This window comes from Apteryx mantelli, chromosome 17, assembly GCF_036417845.1.
Source record: "Apteryx mantelli isolate bAptMan1 chromosome 17, bAptMan1.hap1, whole genome shotgun sequence".
Taxonomy (NCBI): domain Eukaryota; kingdom Metazoa; phylum Chordata; class Aves; order Apterygiformes; family Apterygidae; genus Apteryx; species Apteryx mantelli.
The window spans coordinates 4,033,421-4,056,416 of record NC_089994.1 but is presented as its reverse complement, the minus strand read 5'-3'; the positions used below and the strand labels follow the sequence as shown (position 1 = coordinate 4,056,416).

Here is a 22,996-nt window from a genome sequence, read left to right as displayed (position 1 = left end):
TTGAAGATTAAACATACTGCTTCCCTTCACTGCTTAGCCCCTTTCTACTCCACTTGAGCTCTGCAATTTAAAAAAATAAAATAAAACAAAAAAATCAGTTATTCAATAGTACAGCAGGCAGAGGAACACTGACCAGATCCAAATCTTCTTTGGGGACAGTTTCTAGCTTTGAAATTTTCCCTTGAAACTTCTTGGAGAGGAAGGAGGACACTTCTCGTTCACAGCCCTGTGAAGAAACTGGAGAATGAGCAACAAAGCCAGATGCTTTCCCAGAGGAGATGACAAGAAGTTCTGGGTTCTGGCAGTAGTGTCCTCACACAGCGAGGTGAGGACAGGAGGCTGTGCTGAAATCCTGCCTGTCTGGAAATCAGTTCCTTCAAACTGAGGCTTTCTTTGACCATCAATTCACTGCACTGTCAGAACAAACCCAGTTTTGCAGTGAGAGAAGGATCGAAATGGGATGAGAGTGGACATTTACCCCTGTTTGGACTTAGAGGAAGTGAAATAGGCTCTGGGGATCAATGTGAGGGCAAAAAAGAACAGGAAAAATATGTGACAGGTACTTGAAGGGATAATTCATCACATAATGAATCAACCTCCCTCTAGAAACCTTGATGGAACCACAGTACAGATGCAGCTGCTGCCCATTTCAGGTCTTTTCTAACAGCTCTGACAAAACCACAAACAGAAGCACTGTAGCTGTATTTTCCTCTTACCAACCCAAAATGATCACAAGGCCTCTCAGCTTATCGGGGGACCCTTCATGCCAAACCTGCCCTTGTCTCTGGGACCTCTGCCACCAGTTTACTCAAGACCCCGCTTGCCAGCGCGCAGCTTTGAAGCCCATACTTGCCTTCTGGGTAGCGATGTAGAAGTACGGCTTGTAGGGCAGGGCCACCTAGGAGAAACCAAAACCAGCGAACGCTGCGTGACCCTGCAGCCAAGGTGAGGAACGGGCACCACGCTGCCCTTGCCGCGTGTCGCTGACATTTGTGTGCTGCACACACATCCCTGCATCTCCCCAGCACCCACGCTGGCCCCTGGGGACCCAGGGCAGGGTGGACAGTGCCGCCGTGCGGGCGATGCCCGGGGCCCTGAGCAGCCAAGCTGGTGGCGCTGGAGGAATGGGACCAACCTTGAAGCGGCTCCCGTCCTCCTGGATGAAGTAGTAGTCCACAGCGCTCACCAGCCGCCGGTCCTCGTCCAGCACCTCTGTCTGCGCATGCACACAGCCTGTTGTGACACCCCCCCGGCCCGGTCCTACCGGGTGCATGATGGTGACACCCCCCACCCCCGCCCGGTCCTACCGGGTGCGTGACGGTGACACCCCCCCACCCCCGCCCCGGTCCTACCGGGTGCGTGACGGTGACACCCCCCCACCCCCGCCCCGGTCCTACCGGGTGCGTGACGGTGACACCCCCCCACCCCCGCCCCGGTCCTACCGGGTGCGTGACGGTGACACCCCCCCACCCCCGCCCCGGTCCTACCGGGTGCGTGACGGTGACACCCCCCACCCCGCCCCGGTCCTACCGGGTGTGTGATGGTGACACCCCCCACCCCCGCCCCGGTCCTACCGGGTGCGTGACGATGACACCCCCCACCCCGCCCCGGTCCTACCAGGTGTGTGATGGTGACACCCCCCACCCCGCCCCGGTCCTACCGGGTGCGTGACGGTGACACCCCCCACCCCCGCCCCGGTCCTACCGGGTGCGTGACGGTGACCCTGCCCGCCCCCCCCCGCCCCGGTCCTACCGGGTGCATGTTGATGAGCCATCCCGTGCGCTCGCCGGGCTCCGCGGGCCGCTCGAACCCGAACAGCGCGTCCAGCCGGTCCGTGCGCTGCGAGCGCTCCAGGCGCTTGAGGGCAGACAGCGAGGAGCCATCGTCCCTGCGGGACACCGCGCCGTCAGCCGCCGCCGCCGCCCATTCCTCGCCACGGGGCCCCCCCGCCGGCCGCTCCCCGCCGCCCGGCCCCGGCCCCGGCCCTCACCGCGCGCCGTCGGGGTCGCCGCCGCCACCGCCCGGCTCCGCGCGCCGCCCGCCGCCCCGCAGCACCATCCCGCCGCCGCCGAAGGAATTTCGCGCGCTACCCCCAACTCCCGCGAGACGGAAGCCTCCCAGCCCCGCCTCCCCAGAGAGAGCACCAATCAGAGAGCGGCCCCACAGCCAATGGGAGCTCCCTTCCCCGCCCTTCCCCCTGCAGGCCCCCACCAGCATCGGGCCGGGTTGCCCCGCCCCGCCCTCCCCGTAGGAAGGGTGCTGCAGTGGCCACGCCCCTTGCGGCCCCTTCCCGGGCAGGCTCCGCCCCCGCCCCGGCCGCAGCTGCTGCGCCTGCGCGGCGGCGGCGGCGGCGCGTGTCACGTCCCATGTCCCATCCCGTGCCGTCGGGGAGGCATCGCCGCGGCGCGGGGCGCGGCTGCTCCCGCAGCGGGGCCGGTTGCGGAGCGGCGCCGTGCCGCCCCGGCCGCTTCTCCCGGTAGCCCTCGGGCTGCGAGGGAGCTGGGAGCCCGCTGCGCTCCCGGGGAGCCATGGGCAGCCTTGAGGCACGTGACGGGCTCCTTGGAGCAGAGGAGTCTTGCTGCCTTGAGGTTGGAAGGCGGCGCGAGGCGCGGCGTGGGCTCCGTCCTTGCCCTGCTCTCGCGGCGCTGGCCGAAGCGCTGGGGAGCTGCAGAGAGCAGTCCTGGAGTGACTCTGGGGCCTGGCCAACCTCACCCGCCCCGTTTCATTTACCTGCCGTCCAGCCATTTAGGACACATGAAGGAGCCAAATGCTGAGGCTAGCTGATTTGCAGTTAAATAGCAAGCAGTGCTGCCGTTAGTCTTTGGAATCATTGCCTCAGAGAAGTAAAGAGGGGCAGGTCCTCTGCAGGGACCCTAAAAAATCTCTCAGACGTCGGAAAACTGCACTATAGAGGTCATCCACAGGAAGCACTTCCTGCACGGCTGCACGAACCAGAAGCTTTGGTTTTTAGGTATACGTGATGTGAAAATTGGGAGGCTCTTGAGAACACTTCTTTTGTGCCTCAGCCAGCTGTGAGCTGGCGCTGCCAACTTGAGCAACCAGAATTGCTCTGTCCTCCCTCGGTCCTTGGGCGGTGGTGTGAGCACGTAGGAGGCACGCTGCCTTTTGCCCAGGCTGTGCTTTATCAGCAGCCCCTTGGGCAGAGCCCCTGCTACTAAAAGCAAGCCTGTTCTATGTTGGCTGTTGCTAAGGCTTTTGTAAATAAACTAGGAGGAGCACACTGTGGTTTTTAAATTTATTTGTTTGTATTTATTTGAACTTCTTTGTTTAAAAAAGAGAAAAAAAGGAAGGATTCATTCCTGGCAGAGCAAAGTCCTTGGCCTTTATCCAGAAAAGGCAGATGAGCACCAATGTAGTGAATTATACCTTTCCTGTAAGTCCTTTTATTGAGCTGGTGATCAGGCCTTTGCACTGGGAAACAGCTGATAAAAGGTCTTGGAGGCCTTTTCAGGGCTTGGGAAGGAGAAGGAGGTAGTTAAAAGACCTGTCGCAAAACTGGATGAGGTCTTCCCTGTGCTTCTTCCTTTCCTATTGAGTCTCAGGAAAATAAAAAGGATGGAAACAGGAGACTTGGGGAGAGGACAGCCTGTCCCTGTATATTTCTGAAAGAAGAGGCTATGGATTTCAGCTCTGCAAAGCCAAGCAGTGGCATCTTAAGAGCAGAAAACTTGATATTTCCAGATACAAGATCTGATTTCCATCCCAGACCAGAGGTGTTTCTTTGGCTACTTAGACAAAGTGGTAGTTGTCCTTACAATAGTGGTCCTTCAATTCATGGCTGCAAAATTGAATCATGTTGGTAGACTGAAGTATGATTGAAAATTGCTCCTTCTGAAGCCCAAAATGTGGAAGAACATTTAAGCAAAAAAGCATATTTCAACAGTGGCATGTTCTCTAGCTGTTCAAGAAAAGGAATAAATATAAACAAATACTTAAGTCAGTGATCCTACTTCAAGCCCACAAAGCCACAGAGTGCACAGTGAGGACCATCACTCAGCACTGCTGACGATACAAAATTGGGAGGAGTGGCCGATACACCGGAGGGCTGTGCTGCCATTCAGAGAGACCTGGACAGGCTGGAGAAGTGGGTGGAGAGGAACCTCATGAAGTTCAACAAAGGCAAGTGCAGGGTCCTGCACCTAGGGAGGAATAACCCCATGCACCAGTACAGGTTGGGGGTTGACCTGCTGGAACGCAGCTTTGCTGAGAAGGACCTGGGAGTGCTAGTGGACACGAAGTTAACCATGAGGCAGCAATGTGCCCTTGTGGCCAAGAAGGCCAATGGTATGCTGGGCTGCATCAGGAAGAGTGTTGCCAGCAGGTCGAGGGAGGTGATCCTCCCCCTCTCCTCAGCCCTGGTGAGACCACATCTGGAGTACTGCGTCCAGTTCTGGGCTCCCCAGTACAAGAGGGATGTGGCACTACTGGAGCAAGTCCAGCGAAGGGCTACAAAGATGATTAGGGGACTGGAGCATCTCTCTTATGAGGAAAGACTGAGAGAGCTGGGCCTGTTTAGCCTAGAGAAGAGAAGGCTGAGAGGAGATCTTATTAATGCGTACAAATATCTTAAGGGAGGGTGTCAAGCGGATGGAGCCAGACTCTTTTCAGTGGTGCCCAGCGACAGGACGTGAGGCAACGGGCACAAACTGAAACACAGGAAGTTCCGTCTGAACATGAGAAAAGACTTTTTCACTGTGAGGGTGACAGAGCACTGGAACAGGTTGCCCCGAGAGGTTATGGAGTCTCCTTCTCTGGAGATATTCAAAAGCCGCCTGGACACAATCCTGTGCAACGTGCTCTAGGTGACCCTGCTTGAGCAGGGGGGTTGGACTAGATGATCTCCAGAGGTCCCTTCCAACCTCAACCATTCTGTGATTCTGTGAACACCCAGAAGCAGCTGTCTTCACTTAGGCAAGTCGTTTGAATTTGACCTGTGCTTGACCCAAAAAATCTCTCTTCTTAGACATTAGATACTAGAGTACATTTCTTCTACTCTGACTTGCGTTACCAGAAAACAAAGAATAGGGACTATCTGACACAAAAAGTACTGTATGGATATGACAGCAGTGGTATTTTTCAAGCTGCTGTGTTTGCAGTCCTGGAAAGGTTTTCATCTTTCCCCCAAGTAAATATCCAGACTCCATATTGCTGTATGTTTACACGCTTTCCAACTTTGCTTCAAGGCTCCTAATTCAATCAGGTGCTCTACAGGCCCATGTGCAAGTTGAGGATAGGCAGGATTCTGTGTGGCTACATGTGTCTATTTGTGGTGCTCATCTTTAGGAAACTGTAGGTTAACAAAGAGCCAACAGATTTAGTCCCATATGTGCAGGAATCACAGGTGAAGGTGGTTATCAGAAAAGGAAATGCAACACTGGATGCATAAAGGATGAAGAGATATGCTGAGAAGACTATCATGTCATGGTTTACACCTGAACACTGGCATGGCACTATCTGGAAAAGGAGGCACCAGCAACATCAAGGTAAGGAAAATGACTAGGAAACAGCTTAACTTCTGCAAAGAGTCAGAAAATATTGGGAATATTTAACAATGAGAGGAGACAGCAGGGACTGCAAGGGGGATGAATAGAGCTGGGGTGGTATGCTGGAGGGAAAGGGATGTTTACTCATGATGCAAGAACAACATGACCTTCAAGTAAGTGATTTAAAGCACACGTAGGCTGTGGAGCCTGGTGATGGATACGAGAGCTCCTGGCACCCAGACAAGTTGTGGAGCTGGTGGGAGGGCACGGGGTGTCCTTGCCGAGACAGCAGCAGGGAGACAGAGGAACTTGGGCGCTTGACAGAATCACAGCGTTACAGAATGGTTGAGACTGGTGGGGACCCCTGGAGGTCATCTAGTCCAGCCTCACCTAGAGCAGATTGTCCCCACTTTAGCCCTATTGTGTTGATTATGTGTTCCCTTTTGTTCACATCACCCCAGGGTCTTTGCTTGCCAACCCTGTTCGTCAGTCCCTCATATGGGTGCTGGTAGCTCTCTCCAGGTCAGTCAGGTTGTTGGCAAAAATACTTTTGCCCCACTTAGTGAGGTGGCCAGAGAGTGGGGAGTTGACCAGAGAGTAGTCAGTGAAAGAAGTCCAAGGTGCCTGTGTCAGGTCCTAGTTTTACATCATTTTAAAGTTAGGGCAAAGTGCATTTTTGATAGCAGCAGGATGAAGTCTGTGAGACAGTGTCAGTAAGAACACAGAAAAGGTCTGCATGATTCTGAAAGGGACTAACTTTCTGTATGGATACAGAGAACATGATTTCAAAATAATCTGCTGGCTTTCTTTTGAGTATAAGGCAACTGCTAATGATTCAGATTTTCCCTGAAAATGCACGAGTCTGTATCTCTTCTCTCTGCTATTTTTTGTGGCTTCTGTGGGGGTGCTACATCACCTGTCTGCTTCTGGGGAATGAATGCTTGTTTGCTACTTCAGGGAATTTTGGTCGCTTGGGAAGACTACGCTGGAAAGAAACACGAAGATTTGACACTGATATGTGTTCAAAACTGTGGCTTGCTTTGTCTTGTGCATAAGAACAGGCCTTTGCAAACAGTTCTGTGTGGTAAAGCAGCTCATCTCTTCTGGCAACAGAGGTTGCTGTTGAAGACAGCAGAAGACAGGTTGAAGTTGAAGCACCTTGTTGTGATGGGAGGCTTCTCTGCTAGGAGCTGACTGGTCTGGAGAGGGCAAGGGCCCTATCTCAGGGAAGCAGAAGGGTCTGTGGGAGTAGTACTAGATAAGGAGCCAAGGTCTATTGTCCTTGGGGCTAGTTCCAGCAGCTTCTCACTGGAGGAACAGCATGACAGTGGTCTTCCCTGGCTGGCAAGTGATTCAAGTAAACAGGGCAGGCGTGAGACCAGGTAGTTCAGCAGGCTTTACTGCTGCTTTGCACTGCTGATTTTGGACTGAGAGGTTGAGATTCAGGCAATGATAAACCCCTCCTTTTGCCTGACTACCCTTCTGTTGCTCCCTTATGCTGGACCGTGGGAGCAGCAACTGTCTGCTTTTCCTGGCCTAGCTAGACTTCTCTAAGTCTGTGACGAGGAATAGGTCTCTTTCCCGGAGAATCTTGTAGAGCTGCTCTTGGGCCTCAGAACCTTTTCGCTCAACTAGCTGCAGCAAAGCTTGGTTCTTCTTTCGACTCATACTTTGACTTTGTACCTCCTCTTCTTCATCACTGTTGATTACGTTTGCATCCCGTAAGTGTAACAGAATAGGGGAGATCCTCCCCATCCTATAACAAAGCTCCTTCTTGTGCATCTTCATGAAGGCTGCACCTAACAGACACCAAGACTGTATTACTGTGCTGGATGTGGCAAGACAGCCCCAGGTTAGTGCAGTACTGCTGTGGACACAAGTTCACGGCATCCTAAACCAATTTATGTTGGGGCTGCTTCCCCTGTCCCACAGTCACGTGTTCCCATCCCCTCCTCTGCACCAGGAGTAGGGTTTACTGGGCAGCAGGTGGATTCAGAGGGCAGAACCAGCAGAAGATAACGCTCCCCAAAAGGTTGAGTAACCTGCTGCACTGGTGATACGAGCACTGGAGTCAGTGAGGGTAGGAATGCACAGCCAAAATTGAGGGAAGTCAGGTCCATGGCAGTCCTGACTTAGATCAGCTTAAGTTGCTGAGGAACTGTCCCCTCTATGAGTCCTACAGTGTCTGGGGATGAAGTTACTGTCTCTTTCCCCCCACCCTGCAATATTAGGAACTCAACTCAGAGCACAAGTCATTCACAAATACAAAGTCACTCAGGATTGCAACTGATCTGTAAAGAAGTTGCCCTTAGTAAAAGGTAGCTGCTAGTAGCAGAGTACTGAACAAAGCTAAGGTTCAGTACCTCAGGTAGCACCTCCCAGCTTCTCCTTGCTAGCCTCCTCTCATTCCTAATAAGAGAGACTGAAATGGGCAGCCACCAGTTCAGGCTGGACATCAGGAAAACAGCTCTGAGTAGTGTTATTCTGCAGGTATCTCTCCAAGGACAGCTGGAGGGGAGGCACTGTCTGAAACCTGGGTTCAGTCCTCTGCCCTGCATGTGTTTCTGGTGTGACTTTGGACAACTTTTTGGCAGCAGCTTCATGGTAGGATTTGGGTGCCTGTGTTCAGCCTTTGCGCTGCTTTCTCTGCGTGGGTCCAGCATGTTGGCCCTCCACATCCTGTTCAGCTGCTCCCCTCAGTTCGATCAGTCAGGTTCCCTAGGATCTTTTTGGGTGTGCCTGGCCCACTGCAGTCTGGGCAATGCTGTCAGCCAGCACTGCCTGGAGGACACTATAAGGTATTTGTTCCCAGAGAATAGCTCCTAGACTGCACCCAATCAGGCATCTCTGGGCATGGCCTTGCTCTCGTCTTCCATCCTTTTCTCCTGGTGCACTTAGGCAGGCTCTAGTTCAGTGTGGTGACTCCTCATGCATTACAAGGAGCTGAGAAGCCCCTGTCTAATAATGCTGAAGTGTCCAAATCTGCATGTATCTAAGCCAGACCTCTCTGCCTCAACCTCTGTCAGTGAAATATGGGAAGGCAAACCAGTTTGGAGGCTCACCTGCAATATACCAGTTTACACACCAATGTGGTACAGAGCATGCTGGCAGAAGTATGGGAACAAAAGTTGAGGTTGCAGCTTTAAAGACTTTTTGTCCAGAAACTATCATAAGGAGGGGGAAAAGGCTGGTGTCTGCTTTAAACTGGAGGATAGTAAGTTCCAAAGAAATGGATTCAGACTCTAGTAATGCAGCTCTGAAAAACTGTACTGACCTGAAAGGGTCCGGGAGGCAGAGGTAGGAGGATTAATATCACCTGAAAGAGAAAGCAGAGAGATCACTGAATATACCACTACTGGAATTGAGACCCTTGCTAAAATCCTTTTTCAGTGCTTAATTTTCCACTAAGCCATAAGCCATTATTTTCTGCCCACAGATATGTTCCTGCCATATTTGGAGAAATTAGCAATAAAAGATCCTGAACTCTGTACATTTGTAAGTATTACTTCTAGGAGTAGATTAGCCTAACAGAGAATGGATCCTGAGCAACCACATTTCTTCAAGTACTTAAACAGGGATGTCATCTCTACACACCTCAACTCTTTTGCTGTGTATTATTACGCACAAACATGACTCTTAGCATGCTCCATCTCTAACCCTGCCACTTCTGTCTCCATCATGTACTGACCTGAAGAAAGATTCTGCATGCGACCCAAGTCAGTACAGTCACCTCTAGAACAGACAAAATAATTGTAAGCAGATGCCGCTAGAGAACAATCCCCACACAAAGAGCCGGCTTGCTGTATGACACGTTCACAATGCTGTGCTGTGAACACAGAGAGCAGGGGAAGGCAGGGTCTGGTTCATCTGTAATCCGCATCATCTACTCAGAAATCGACAACTGGCTCTTAGGGAGGCATCCAGCCCACCTCCTTTCAGTGGTCTAAAATGCCAGCAAAAGTAATCACATGAGATGGCCTCTGAAGTAGCCCACTGAGTCGGAGGTCTATCTTTCCAGTCAGGCTTGGCTGGCTGGCTGCCTTTAGGGAAGATGGGTCTCACCCTGATCCTGTGCACTCTGGGTGGTGTTTCACACAGGTGTTGCACCCAGCAAATCTAGAAAAGTATATGAATGCAGTATATGAAATATATATTTTTTAAGATGCTGATTTTCACTGAAATGTTGGTATTCCCCTTATCTCCTTTGTACCATGGAATGGTTGCACTAGCATGTATGTGGGTGTTGGTTATTTTAATGAACTTTTAAAAATAAGTCAGATACATTTCTATGCAAACAGTAGACAGGGGAACAGAGAGACACCAATAGTGCTCTTATGCTCTCTTAACCCCCAGTGTTTGAAACTCCACATTAAACCTGAAGCTCTGGCCTAATGAAATATGGGTTCCTTTCAGGCCCCTATTCCTCAGTGGCCAATTGCTGCGTATATGGGGTTTGCCTTCCCTCTGGGAAGCATGAATGACTGTGACCACAGAATGCATAAGGTCTGCTTGGATGGTGCACCCTGCCTTTTGCTTTGTGGAATAAGCCCCTAGTGAGGGGGCTGTGTGCCCCCCTCACTATGTAAGTGACAGACATGGCAATGTTAGTGCCCAGGATAACTTCCAGAGAAGGGTTCCTACAGATGTCAGTGGATTTTGAATCAGAATATCTGCGCATCTCATTCTGCCCTCACAAGAAGTACAGCTCACTGCCCCATCTCCTTCTTACATATGGATGTGCTGTTCCTACCTGATCTCAGTGAGGCCTTCCAGACCAGTGTGCCATTGCGTCCATCTGTGATATGGAGCCAAATTTCCTCTGCCATATTCCTAATGTAGATCTCAATAAAGGGCTGCTGTTCCTTTGGACTCTTGTAGCAAAATGTCAAGTGTGGCTGTAAAGAAGCAAGATGAGTCTCTCATCACATGGAGCTGCAGTGAATTCACACAAGTTATCCTGTGTTTACTGGCTATACCAGGAAGAGAAAAAACAAGTGAAGATACAAAAGTAAGGACTCTGCTGTGCTGTGCTGGCAATATGAGAAATGTTGGTTGGAAGGGACTTCTGGAGTGTCTAATCTGACCTCCTGCTCAAATTCGGATCATTGCCAACTCTAGATCTGCTCAGCCATAGCTGTGTCTAGCTGAGTATTGAAAACCTCAAAGAATGGAGATTCACCACCTCTCTTCTAACCTGTTTGAGGGGATGCCGCTTGCATCACCACCTAGTGATAAAATTTTTCTAATGTCCAGCCTGAACCTCCCAATTTATGGCCCTTGCCCCTTTTTAAATCGTCTGACACTGCCAAGAAGAGTTTGGTTCTGTCATCTTTATAACTGCTCTTCAAGACAGAGTGCCCAGTTACAATTCAGTCATTACAGAAAGGGTCAAAGCCAATTCCTATTTAATGATTCATAGGTTTAAGAATGTCTCCCAATTAAGCTGAAGGGCTTGGCTGTTGAGGGCTGCTCAGTAGCAGGTTATAGTGACACTGGGGCACGATCAGTACACTGGAGGGTAGGGGTGCCATTCAGAGGAACTTTGAGAGGCTGGAGAAATGGGCTGGCAGGAAGCTCATGCAATTTGACGAAGGCAAATGCAGAGTCCTGCATCTGGGATGGAATAACCCCATGCAACAGAACAGGCTGGGCACTGCATGGATACAAAGCAGCTTTCCAGAAAAAGACTTGGGAGTCCTGGTGGACAACAAGTTGAACAGGAGTCAGCACTGTGCCCTGGCAGTGAAGAAGGCCGACCACATCCTAGGCTGTGTTAGCAAGAGCACAAAGAGCAGAGTGAGGGAAGGGATTCCTTCCCTCTTTTCAGCGCTTGTGAGACCACATTTGGTCAAGGGTCCAGTTTGGGGCTACCCAGTATAAGAAAGACATGAACATCCTGGAGCAAGGTCGGCTCAGGGCTGGAGCACATGATATGCAAGGAGAGGTGGAGGAAACTGGGTTCATTCAACCTAGAGAAGAGAAAGCTAAGGGGAGATCTAATCACTGCTTTCAACTATATAAAGGGAGATTAAAGAAAAGATGGAGCCAGCCTCTTCTTGGTGGTGTACAGTGATGAAACAAGAGGCAACAGGCACAAATTGCAGCAAGAGAAATTCCAATTAGATAAGGAGAAAAAAAAAAAAGGTGATACACCACTGGAACAGAAACTCAGAGGCTGTGGAATCTCCATCCTTGGCGATATTCAACCTTGACTGGACATGGCCTTGAGCAGCTAGATCTGACATCAAAGTTGGAATGCTTTGAGCAAGATATTGGACCAGAGACCTCCTGAGGTCCCATCCAACCTAAATCATTGTGATTCTTATCATGATTATACTGCAATACAGACCCATGAAAGGAGAAGGTTTTGGTAACCAGCCATGGACATGACATTGGACTGTCACCAGTGCTCTCAGGAAATCACAAATTTCTGTGCAAGAAAGTAACCACATGGGCTAAATATTCTGATTTTTCTAGCCATTATAATCTGATTTCCACAGGACACAGCACTCAAAAACAGAAGTCCTTGAGCTGAGTTCCCTCAAAGAAAGAAGTCATGTCACATCATGGCAGCAGAGGTATGAAAGAAGGAGTCTCTGTAGTCCTGCTCCTGTTCTGAAGTAAACCCACTGCAGACAAAATGAAGATGAAGGACTTGGGACCACACCAGAGCCAGTATCTCTGAAATTCCTTCTTGATAAGCAGCTACAATAAGTGCGACAAGTCCCACATTATGATTCCTGCCATAAGAAAAACAAACTGAACCTTTATAACCTTGCCAGCATGGCTTTGGGGTGGACTCCATGATCTATCTGATGCTGTTTATTTGGATGTGTATCATGAAATATCTTTGTCATTTGTAACCCATGTAGCTTACTGCTTCTATGGCTCTGAAATCTAGTAAGAGATTCTGGTAGCACAGCTGGAGACAGAGACTTCTGATATTTTCGATTTCACTGCAGAAAAGAAACAATCTCACTTACTTCAGGTGTTATCACCACATGAGACGTACTGGAGACTTGGTAACTGCAGCCAAAGAACAGAGGGTTGAAGGGAGAAGGCTTGGGAATAAGCTTTGAATTCCAGTTCATTTCTTGTTTTTCAATGGCCTGTAAATTTCAAGCATCACTTTTGAGACATACAAAAAAGAGCTATGAACTGTAGGTAGCTCTCACTGCCCTCTGAAAATCAAGAAGATTAAGAGACCAACCTAATCAGAACATGGAACTGAATGTGTATTACAGGCAGTGCTGTATTTCAGGGGCCTCTCAGCTCCCTCACGATTACACTGCTGCACACCAGCTGCTTCCAGGACCTAACCTGGAATACATGCAAGGTAATTTAAGGTCACTTTGTGAAATAGGGTGAGGGCCTGCACAAAACAGGAGAACATCTGATACACAGCCACCTATTGCTGCACGTGGCAGCAGCTAGCAGTTCCTAAACCTGCTCTGCTCCATGTTGCAGAGCAACATGTGCAACATCTTAGCTCCTGCAAGGACATGCTCTCCCAGCTGAAGGCCCAATGAGTGATATCTGGAGGTATGTATGAAAGAGGAGAGTGGAGGAGGCAGGAGCAAGAATGGTGTCCTGAGGTGGGAGCTGATTGCTGGCAGATAGGGACACAAGACTGCATATGCATTAGAGGCTGGTGGCATTGTGGACCATGGAATTGGCATCTTGCCTTTGAGAAGGTTGGGGAGGCAGGGACAAGGGGTTGGGCTGATGACTGAAAGGCGGTGGAGATAGAGAAATACAGTGTTGGAGCCCTGTTGGGTGTGCGGGTCATGTGATAGGAGTGGATTGGGGGAGATAATGTAGCTTGGAGTTGGAAGACCCAAGGGGCAGGCATCCAGAGTGGGGAAGAGGCAGATATTCTCTTTTTAGAATAATTTAGGGCCCTATGTCTAAATCAAGGCTGGCTCCACACTGCCTAATACTGGCCATAGGTCTCTTCCCCATGGGTCATGTCTGAACCATTTCAGCGCTACTAATCTGCAATCCAGGAAAGCAAAGAGCATGGTGTATACATGACCACTGCAGCCCGGGCTGCAGTGGGCTACAAGTGTTTCCATTAGCTATAAAATTTGCTAACGATTCTCACTCTGTGAATTAAATCAGTTTAAAGGAGCAGGGACCTTGGCTCTTGTGACATGTCTGCTGGTACAGATCTGTGTTTGTCTCTAACAGACAGCTGAATTCATATGAGAGGAGGAATTGAGAGGATAAAACATAGGTCATCAGTGCTCTGAGTTCTGTTCCATGCTCTTTCTCAGATATGCAGTTGTAAAAATAAGGAACTGATATGTAATTGCTTTCTTGGGGGGTATGGGGCATGAACCTTGGCTAGCAGTGAACTTTGAGGGGCACAGAAATTTTAACAGCACTTAAGAGAGGCAAGGCCAGCTTCCATCTCAGCTTAGTGCCCTTGCCTTAGGCTAATGAGTATTAGTGGAGATTGTGTTCTCCCTGCTCTAGCAGGTGAGTCAGGGGAGCCAGGGGGATTTGCAGTGCTGTATACGGGAGCACACCAACTCCATCGCCAAGTTTAATTAAGTTATTCTAAGGAAAGACACTACAACACTATCCTTCAACAAGAAGTTCCAAATGGAAAGGTGGTGACTATGGAATAAAAGGAAGGACTGGGCAGGAAAGTCGGTCTGTTCTGTTTGTCAGTTCTCCAGAAGACAGCACACATCTGCATAGCACATCTCACTGTCTTCCCTGCTGTGCCATTTATAGGGTCTCCTGCAGAGGGTCATTCTTGGGACACCTCTGTCCCTCTGCCAAATTTGGCTGGAATGGAACCTTGGGCTCAGGGAGAGTACAGACAGGTGTCCAGACAGACAATGCAGTTACCTAAGCCTTGTGTACACAGAAAAATAGGCAAAAATATCACACAAGCATTGTCTTAAAAGCATTTGGTCTTTTGTACTTCCTCAGTGGTTGGCACATTGTCTTCCCCCATTCCCTTGCTGACTGACACTGCACTGCCAGCTCTTCCCTGCTATGCTGGCCTGATCAGGTAGGATCTGCATTCCTCCTCTCATGGTCTTGCTCTGCCTCAAACTGCCTGATGCCTGGAGGAGATTATACCTGTTCATGCTGAACACCAGAACAAAACTAGGAGGGATCCCGCTTATCAAATCCAGTCCCTGCTACTGCAGCCACCCCATATGTCATCCTTTTTGTAAACCAATCAAGTTTCCTCCATCTTACCTGCTTCACAGAGTTGTCATCTGGGATCAGGTAGAGGTGAAGAGTTGTATTTGCAGCACTGAGCTGCTGAAAGATCAACACCAAGGAGTGCATGGGGAGTAAATTTAAGGTTGAACGTAACCTTCGCCAAAGCACCCCAAGCAGTGAGAAGCTGGGATTTTCCAGGACAGCACAGAAAGCATTCAGTTTTGTTGGTTCCTTTAGGGTCATCTTCCCAGATTTAAAATGGGCAATTCTACAGTTGCTGACATCTACGCTTTCTGCAAGAGAGGAAAGGCATCAAGGTTCTATTTTGTTTTCCTAATGCCCTCCTATGTTACTTCTTTCTCTTCAAGACTTTAGCAGCAGAAGGAAGTCATACTCCCATACAAAATGACATGGTCTGCCTTAGGGGCCATCTGTGCCCTGGGCTTTGTGGGGTTCTTCTGCCCTGCAGGGAATTGTGGGCCTTTGACAAACTCACTTTGGGTTCAGAAAACTAAATCTGAGATGGGAACTTGGGACCATGAAAATCCTCAGAATGCAACCATGCAGTCCAGCATCCTGTGTACGCATGTCACATCACCAAATACTGGACAGAAATCTGTTACTGCGTTATGAGTCATCCTAGGTTTTGGTCACCAGAGCAGCCTAAACTTTAAGGAGACATCCCTAGCAAACTTCCAGCACTGCAGTGTTGACTGTTTCCTGTGGCAGAGAGCTCTGCTGCTGCTCAGTCACCCTGCTTCTGTCTCTTTGAAGTTCTTCACACTTTGATATTAACCTGACAGATTAATATAAAACTTGATAAATTAATATAATTACATGATTTTGCTTTGTACAGCTGTGTCAACAAAGAGTGCGTAGACCCACTTCTTGACTGACACAGCTGTGCTTGCCAGGTCCTGGACAGGAGGTGGAGCCATGCAGCAAGAAATTACTTTTGTGGTGTGCTCTGTTTCAGCTGAGAAGAGGACACAGGTTTGCCAGGAAGAAATTCCCTCTGCCAGCACACACTGCTGCCTGTGAAAGGGCACTGCAGCCCAGCCAAGCCAGACTAGGATGGCTCTGCTCTGTTGTGTAGTCCAGCCCAGCTTAGCACTGCATGCAGTGACACTCCTCTTTCTGGGCTCATTAACAGGGCATTGCAGAACAGAGGATCCAGATCCGAGCCTTTTGGCTCCTCGTGTTCACTGTTTGCCTGGGTGAAAACTGGCAATTTAATTCCACTTACTGTTCCGTCCAGATCAGTTCTGTTCTATTGCAGTTGTGCACCTCACACTGAGATAGTCCAGCCTGTGGGCTGAAGAAGGTGACTAGCTCTTGTCACAGTGAAGGAGAGCAAGGATGATAGTTGCCCTTGGCCATCTACCGCTATAATAGGCACAAAAGACTGAGAAAGTCTCTGAGAGGGACTCAGAGGCTTGATCTGCAGCTGAGCTGGGGTAATCCCTGTGGTTTATCACAGCAGCTGGGAGAAGAGGGGGAAGTGTTCAGGAGGGGATGGGAGGAAGGACAGGAGCAAAAAGGAATGGGGAGGAGAAACAGAAGATGTGAGAACAAAGCAGAAACTGGGCCTGCGGTGCCAGGGAAGGGACCACTGCAAAGGTTTAGTAAAAAGTGAGTGAAGATTAACAAAAGGTTGAAGAACAGCAAAGCAAAGTTGGGGAATGCAAGGGAGCACAGAGGGCCTCTGAGAGTAAGAAGAATTTGGCCCTAAACCTGTCTGGAGAGGTCGTAGGGCATCTCCCTGAGGAGTCATCTTTCTAAATCACTGCACTGGGCAGGACCCTTTCAGAGCAGATGCTGGAGGAGTCCCATGGGAGAGGGGACAGGAGAGCTGCAGAAGGCCTGAGAGAAGCTGGTCTGGGAGAATTGCTGTGGCTGAGAGGAACAGAGTGAGTCGAAGGAAGCGCATCCCCGCAGCTGCTCTACCTGCTAGGCACACAAAGTGGGGGAGATGCACAGCACCCACAGCTTCAGGCTGCACCTTGATGTGGAACAAGGGTCCGGTGACCACCCATGCCTCCTGGGCAGCCGCACTCAGATGCTCGTTCCAGGAGGCATATCTGTACTGGATGGTCACTGCCGAGTTCACCTCAAAGCCAAGACCTGTCACAGAGCACTGGAAGGAGCCTGCTCCAGGAAGGTGAGCTCTGCAAACAGGAGGGGAGAACAAGGTTATGCCATGCATGACGGGCTGTAGGAAGGTGTTTCTGCTTTGCCCAAGAGCTCCTACCGATAATAGATGTCATCCTCTGGAGAGCTTTGGATCATCTCTGGCGTCACTTTTGGAAGGGCCTGTAACACAAGTGATGCTAGTTTGGGATTGAATGAGATGTTGCATAACGGATGTTTCTTATAGGAGGGGGTGCTGGGAATGGCAAAGCGTAATGCAGCTTGGCCCATGGGCTTGGAGCCTCACAAGCAGCAGCAGGAGCAACAACACCTCTGCCATAGCGACATTATTTCTCTGCCTCTTCACTATCCAGAACAAATTTTGTGTCAAGTATGCCATATTGTTTTTACCCCTTCAAAACAAGGGACTACAGAAGCTTCTATCTGGTGCCCAGAAGGGCATCGCCATTGTCAATGAAGAGGTTGCAAAAATCATTGACTAGCAACTCATATCCCCTAGGATCTGAAACATGCACTGGGCATGTCTGAGGCACATAGGCCACACGCTAATGTACAGGCTCATGTGCCCTTTAAAGGGGATACCCATTGCTATGATAAAGGCAAGGTGCGCAAGATAAATCCTGTGCACAAGCCACAGCAAGGAGGACTAAACACTGCCATCAGCATCAGAACATGCTTGGGGATGGGAAGACACCAATTTTCCCGCCATGCTTCAGTAGGAAGGGTAATGAGGGGATATGCAAAGCAGTTCCTAGAGCCGCACAACTACATTTTTACACACAGATTTTTAAGTTGTATTTTGCAAACAAGGGAATCCCAGATAGCAATTTTTTTTTTCCTGAGAGAAGAAATTTTGTTGCTGCTGTCTTTCTCATGAGTAAATCCCGGGCTATTCCTCTTCTGCCACAGTTTATCAGCAGAGAGAAAATAATGGCCATAGACAGACAAAATATTTAGCAGAGGAAATAAATTCTGGATGTAAGTGAATGGAAATTGTCTTTCGATGAACTTGAAAACTGGGGCAATGCATGCTGAGTTAGCATAACAAAAGGGATTGGGCACTTCTGCAGGCTGAAGAATTACAGTGAATAACAGGTTGCGAAGGTATATTAAACTTCCCACATTACTGTTGAGGTCAGCCCCAGTCTTACTGCTGTGCCACTTTGAGTGAGGCAGTGTCTTGCAAGGAATGGTAAAGCCGGCACTTAGGGCATGGCTGTGGCTGGAGAGCCCTTACCTCCCTCACAGGGTGCAGGCAGCTTTCCTTTGGTGAAGAGTCCAGCTGCAGCTCTTTCTTGCTTTCCTAGGGAGGAGAACGTAGCGGAAACCACTTTTAAGGAGGCACAAGATAAAGCTTCTGACAACATCCCCAACATCATGTGTTCTGCTGACACTGATAGTGATTCCTCCAGGGAGGGAACAGGCTGGTGTTAAGGAGTTGTGCCAGTCTGGTCTGTCCTCAGGGTCAGGTCCCTTTACTGGCACTGAGGGCAGCCGGAATCAGCTCCTGCCACCAAACACAGTGCTGTGGTAGCAATGGGCAGCGAGGGACCCCACTGTCCCCAGTGATGTCTGTGAACCTGCTGCATGAGGGCTCCCACGGCATGACCCAGAGTGCTGCAGTCATGCTGGCCTCCTCCCCAGCCCCAGGGTCCTCCTCACTAGTGTCCCAGGCCTCAGGCTTCATTTCTCGCAACACCTCACCTCTTCATTCCTTGAGTCATCGTCTGTCAGAGGTCCAAAAAGGCTTAACAGATTTTCTTCTCCAATTCCGGCTGGAACAAGAGGAAGACCATTGTAATTTTTGGCCCATGTTCTGGAGAAGAAGCTGTCACAGGGACAGGCTTCACCCAACCTTCCTTATCCTATTAGCAGCACTGGTCCCCTCTCATAACGCCACATGCTCCTACATTTACCACAGCATCCACATCCTTCTCATGGACTGCGGTAGTGATGCAGTTACCACCTTGCAGCAAATTGGGGTCCCTACAAGGACAGTCCTCCCCCACCAGCCCCACTGCACCAGATTATCAGCCTCAGCCCTGAAGTAAGGACGGGGACATGATCTTACCTGGTTTTGTCCAACGCCGAGAGAAAGACATGCTTTGAGGGACCAGATCACCACCAGGAAACACTACAACTGTAACAAAAGGCAGAGAAGACCTCAGGGCCCAGGGCATGCCAAGAGAAGTGTTTCCCCCGCACCATTTCCCATTCTGCCCATCTTGTCCCTGCTCTTCACCCCTTTGCTGTGAAGCCTCTTTCTGTGTGTTTTGTCACACTCACAGGGGCTGCTGGGTGCCAGGCATCTGTCCTAGCCTGCCAATTAGCTATTCATCACAGGAGAGCAGCTCGCTGCAGGGCTGACGTGCGCCCAGCTGCTGCCTCTCCTCCCCGCAAGCGTGTGCATGCTCTGTGCCAGGCAGAAAGTGGATTTCTTGCTTAGCTTCCAGGAGCTGAGTCCTTCCCAGTCTTTCCTGTGGCCTACACCCGTCCCTGCTCCCTATCCTTCCTCCCCACTTCCACTGCACACATGCTGTGGCAGCTCTCTTGCGCAAAAGGGCATCCGTCTGCATCCATCCGGTCCCTCCCCGCTGCAGCCATGCCCCTCCCTGCTGCTACGTGCTCCTTGGGAGCCTCCCGACCTGCTTCCCTGGGGCACCTGCCTCCTTGAGAGACATCTGGACCTGCTCCAACCTTTCTCACTCCTGCGCTCCCACCGCCAGGCAGACCCTTGCCCTCTTCCCCCTGTGCCGCCCCACACTTACATCCTGGTGTTTCATGTATAATGCAGTTGGGAGTTATTCCATGGTCCCACAGGCGCTTGCCATCCTCCAGCTCTCTGCCTTCATAACTCAGGCTTAGTTGATCAGAAAAGAACGACAGCCTAGCCTTTAGCTTTTCCACTGTGTCATCCAAATGCACACGCTCAGTAGTAACTGTACCATCCGTAGCACGAACGTGGATGAGGAAGGTGGACTCCTGGTGCTCCACGGTGTCTGCTGCCGACCACCGAGAAAACCTGATGCCCGTGGTCTGCGCGTGGGGTGGCCCCAATGAAGCAAGCAGCTCCCCGGAGCAGGCAGGCCCCGCGCGCTGCTGGCTCTTTTGGACCTTCGTCCGCAGTACCCCAGCCTCCGTCACTTCCCAAGAAACTGAAAGCACCAGGTGACGTCAGGAAGGCTGTGCCGCGTTGCAGCCATCCGCTGTCAGCGCACAAGCGCTAGGTTCTGGCCTGCTCCGTGGTGCCCAGCTCTGCCTCCCCGTCCCGTCAGACCCTCGGCCACGCACTCCTCCTCCCCACAGCCCCTTTCCTGCGCCCGGCTTTCTCCCCCGTTCGTCCAAGGCCTCTGGCTGCAGGGATCCTGCTCTGGCCTGCAGTGAGCTGGCATGTTTTTCTTTCTTCAGCCTCCTCCAAACCTCTCCTCTTTCTTTCTCCCTTCTCATTAACTTCCTTTCCCCCTTCTCCCCGTTCTCTTTCTTTTAACCCTTCTTGGCTGCAGTTGTTTCCCCCCACTCCCCTCCTCTTCCCGGATTTTCTCTCCTGAGGAGAGCACGGGAAGGCAGGGCAAGGGACGGGAAGGGCAGGGCTGTTTTCCCAAGGACGTGGGGCAGCAGAGTCTTGCATCCAGCATCTACAGTGCTCCTTATAGCATTTCCCAAGTCCCCCATGAGAGCACCCCACGCCACAGCACTGGATGCTGTGCCAGTTGTGCAGTGACACACTCGCCACGGGCTGGAGAAGGGTGAGAGGGGGCTGCTGGACTCCAGCTCGAATTAGGGTCCTGCCCCATCCAGCTCCTGCCTAAACGTGGGACAGAAGACCACCAGAGACAGGATCTGACTGCCTGTCTCAGCTCACAGCTCACATCCAGCCCCACGCCATCCTCCTGCCACAGGACGGGCTGCTCACTCCAGGAGGGGTTTCCTCCTGGCTGTTTATCAGGAACCGTGGAAGGAGCTTTCCTGGTGCTGCCCCCCCCTTTCCAGGCCCCATCCCAGCTCTGATGTATGTGGGTCCCAGCCCCGGGGCCGGCTTTGTGGCTTGCCTGCCTGCCTGCCTGGGGGTGGTGGGGAGCCCTGGGGAAAGCAGGCCTGGCCGTGTCAGTGGGTCCCCTCTGGGCCAAAGAGGCCTGACCCCTGATGGCCAGTGCTTGGGCAGGAGGTGGCCAGTCACCAGCCTGGTGCTGACAAATGGGCGTTCATGGGGCTGGTGGTGCGAATGCGCAGCTCCTCTGCCAAAGACTTCCCCAACTAATCCCAAGGCTTGATGAGCGCCAGAGTTATGGGGACACCCCAGGGCCTTCCCTTCCTCTCATGCGGCTCAGCCCTTCCCCACTACATCCCTGCCCTGCCTTTCCTACTAGCCCAGCCTCCCACTCTGGCCCCAGACCTTCTGTGTGCCCCTGGGCTGGGGGAGGACATGGCACTGTGCCTGCCCCAGGGCTGTGGGAAGAGCCAGCCCAGACCCTTGTCCTGCAGCTCTGCCATGCTCATGGCACAGTGGCATGGGGGGGACAGTTAATTCTGGGGAGATGGGAGGTATGCAGCTGCTTATCTTCATCTTACTGCCCTGCAGGTTCTCTTCCTGTTGCCTGGGTCTCTGTACAAGTAACCCCGACTCCCACAGAACAGGGCATGGAGCCAAGAGTAGCCAGCATGGTGGGGTGAGCTGCACAGTGCTGGTGGCCAAGCCTTGTCAGCTCTGTAGGCAGAGGCACCAGCATCAGAGCATGCCTTCAGGCCCTGTCCCACAGCACCCTCCATCCCCACCAGCAGCCCACAGAGCATGAGGGCTGAGACCTGTGCAACTTACTCCAGCCATCCAGAGTGCCCAGCAGTGGCTCAGAAGCCAGGCAGGTGGCAAGACAGGAAGGGCAGGACATGACCAGGGACATTCAGGTCCATCTGCCCTGGCAGATGGGGAATAGGGATATTTTCATTCCCTGTTGGGACAGTGACTGGCCCTGTGGTCTGGGCTAGTGCAATGCCTAGGATGGTGGCATCTCTTCCTGGAACAGCTCTTTGGTTTACCCATGGCATGGCCACACTGCTTTGACTATTGATGGGAAGGAGAAGGGTGGTTCAGATTTGAGGCCTGAGTACTTGAGATACTCCGTAGCTTCCTAGGGGTGCTCCAGCAAGGGACTGCCTGTGCTAACTAGGCCTCCTCATTGTCAGCCATGAGTGATGCACTGGGCAACAGTGTGTGAGCTGGAAAAAACTAAGGGCGTGTGAGAGCAGGCAAAGGCATGGCACTGAAACAACTGAGCACTCAGAGCTGCTGCCTGCATCACCCAAAGCTGGCTGCTAAGGGTTGCAAGGACACAAACAGCCTTGTCCCCAAAGAGGCGGCCCTGCTGGTTACCAGCCCAGTTTCAGGGAGAGCAGATGGCCTTCCCCAGCCCACATTATTTGGGAGAGCAGACTGGATAACTGAATGGCTCCCCCGGCCTTGGCATCTACAAAACTACATGCACCAATGGACAGCCACTGTTGCCTTGCAGGTCTGCCCTGACCTGAGGAGAGCTCTGATGCCAAACACAGGAATGACGTCAGAGCATCTGAGTCAGCACCTGGAGCCCAGCACAGTCCCCCCAGCTCTGAGAACAGCACATGGAGACAGAGGCAGGGGACCAGGACCCAGCGTGGCATGCATGGGCAAGGCACTGGCCCCAGGACAAGTAGGTCAGTCTGATGAAGGCAGGGAAAAGTGAAGCCAGAGTCAAAAGGAGGAGGTTGTAGCTCCTGAGGCCTGGGACACAGGCAGAGAGCACAGTAGGAGTTAGGCGTTCATACAACCAGAGAGTGACCAATGGGACTTGGGCCCTTTTCTCTGCCTGTATTGCTCTGGCTCAGACTGAGCACCAGCCTGGGGTCCAGCTAAATACCATCAGTTGAGCCTTAATGCCCCAAAGCCCTCCTCTCAACATCAAAAAGCAGCTCTTCAGTATTTGTCTAGGACCCACAGCTAGCATTCAGCGCCTGCAAGCAGGCTGGTAGATCCTTCCTGGGGTCTGGAAGAAAAGGTGGAGGACAGCCAGGGAGGAGGGCCTCTGGGGCATTGCACTGCTTGACTCCAAGCATGAGGGTATCCTGCAGCAAGTCACACCTCTGCATAAAGGAAACCTGGAGAATCCATTCAAAAGGCAAAG

At 51.4% G+C, this 22,996-nt stretch overlaps 2 protein-coding genes across 2 annotated transcripts in view; both read right to left on the bottom strand.

Moving 5' to 3' along the window:
- The window catches only part of POLE (DNA polymerase epsilon, catalytic subunit), a 31,140-nt gene extending 29,072 nt beyond the window's left edge, over positions 1–2,068 (bottom strand). The window contains exons 1-5 of the mRNA XM_067306809.1: positions 1,991–2,068; positions 1,753–1,888; positions 1,136–1,216; positions 854–898; positions 134–226 (exon numbers count right to left, since the gene is read on the bottom strand). Of these exons, the coding sequence (XP_067162910.1) occupies positions 134–226; positions 854–898; positions 1,136–1,216; positions 1,753–1,888; positions 1,991–2,058 (423 nt within the window). The 5' untranslated portion in view covers positions 2,059–2,068. The remainder of the gene's footprint in view (positions 1–133; positions 227–853; positions 899–1,135; positions 1,217–1,752; positions 1,889–1,990) is intronic.
- A 2,495-nt stretch (positions 2,069–4,563) lies between these two features.
- On the bottom strand, positions 4,564–21,739 carry LOC106494503 (caspase recruitment domain-containing protein 8-like). Its single transcript, XM_067307322.1, has 12 exons — positions 21,658–21,739; positions 19,610–19,996; positions 18,913–18,981; positions 18,546–18,616; positions 18,079–18,144; positions 16,942–17,003; positions 16,638–16,858; positions 14,724–14,983; positions 12,488–12,613; positions 10,255–10,399; positions 8,779–8,820; positions 4,564–7,303 (listed from the first exon to the last, which is right to left on the bottom strand). Exons 1-12 carry the CDS (start codon positions 21,737–21,739, stop codon positions 7,041–7,043), a joined length of 1,794 nt encoding a protein of 597 aa, XP_067163423.1. The 3' UTR covers positions 4,564–7,040.
- Positions 21,740–22,996: the final 1,257 nt, after the last annotated feature.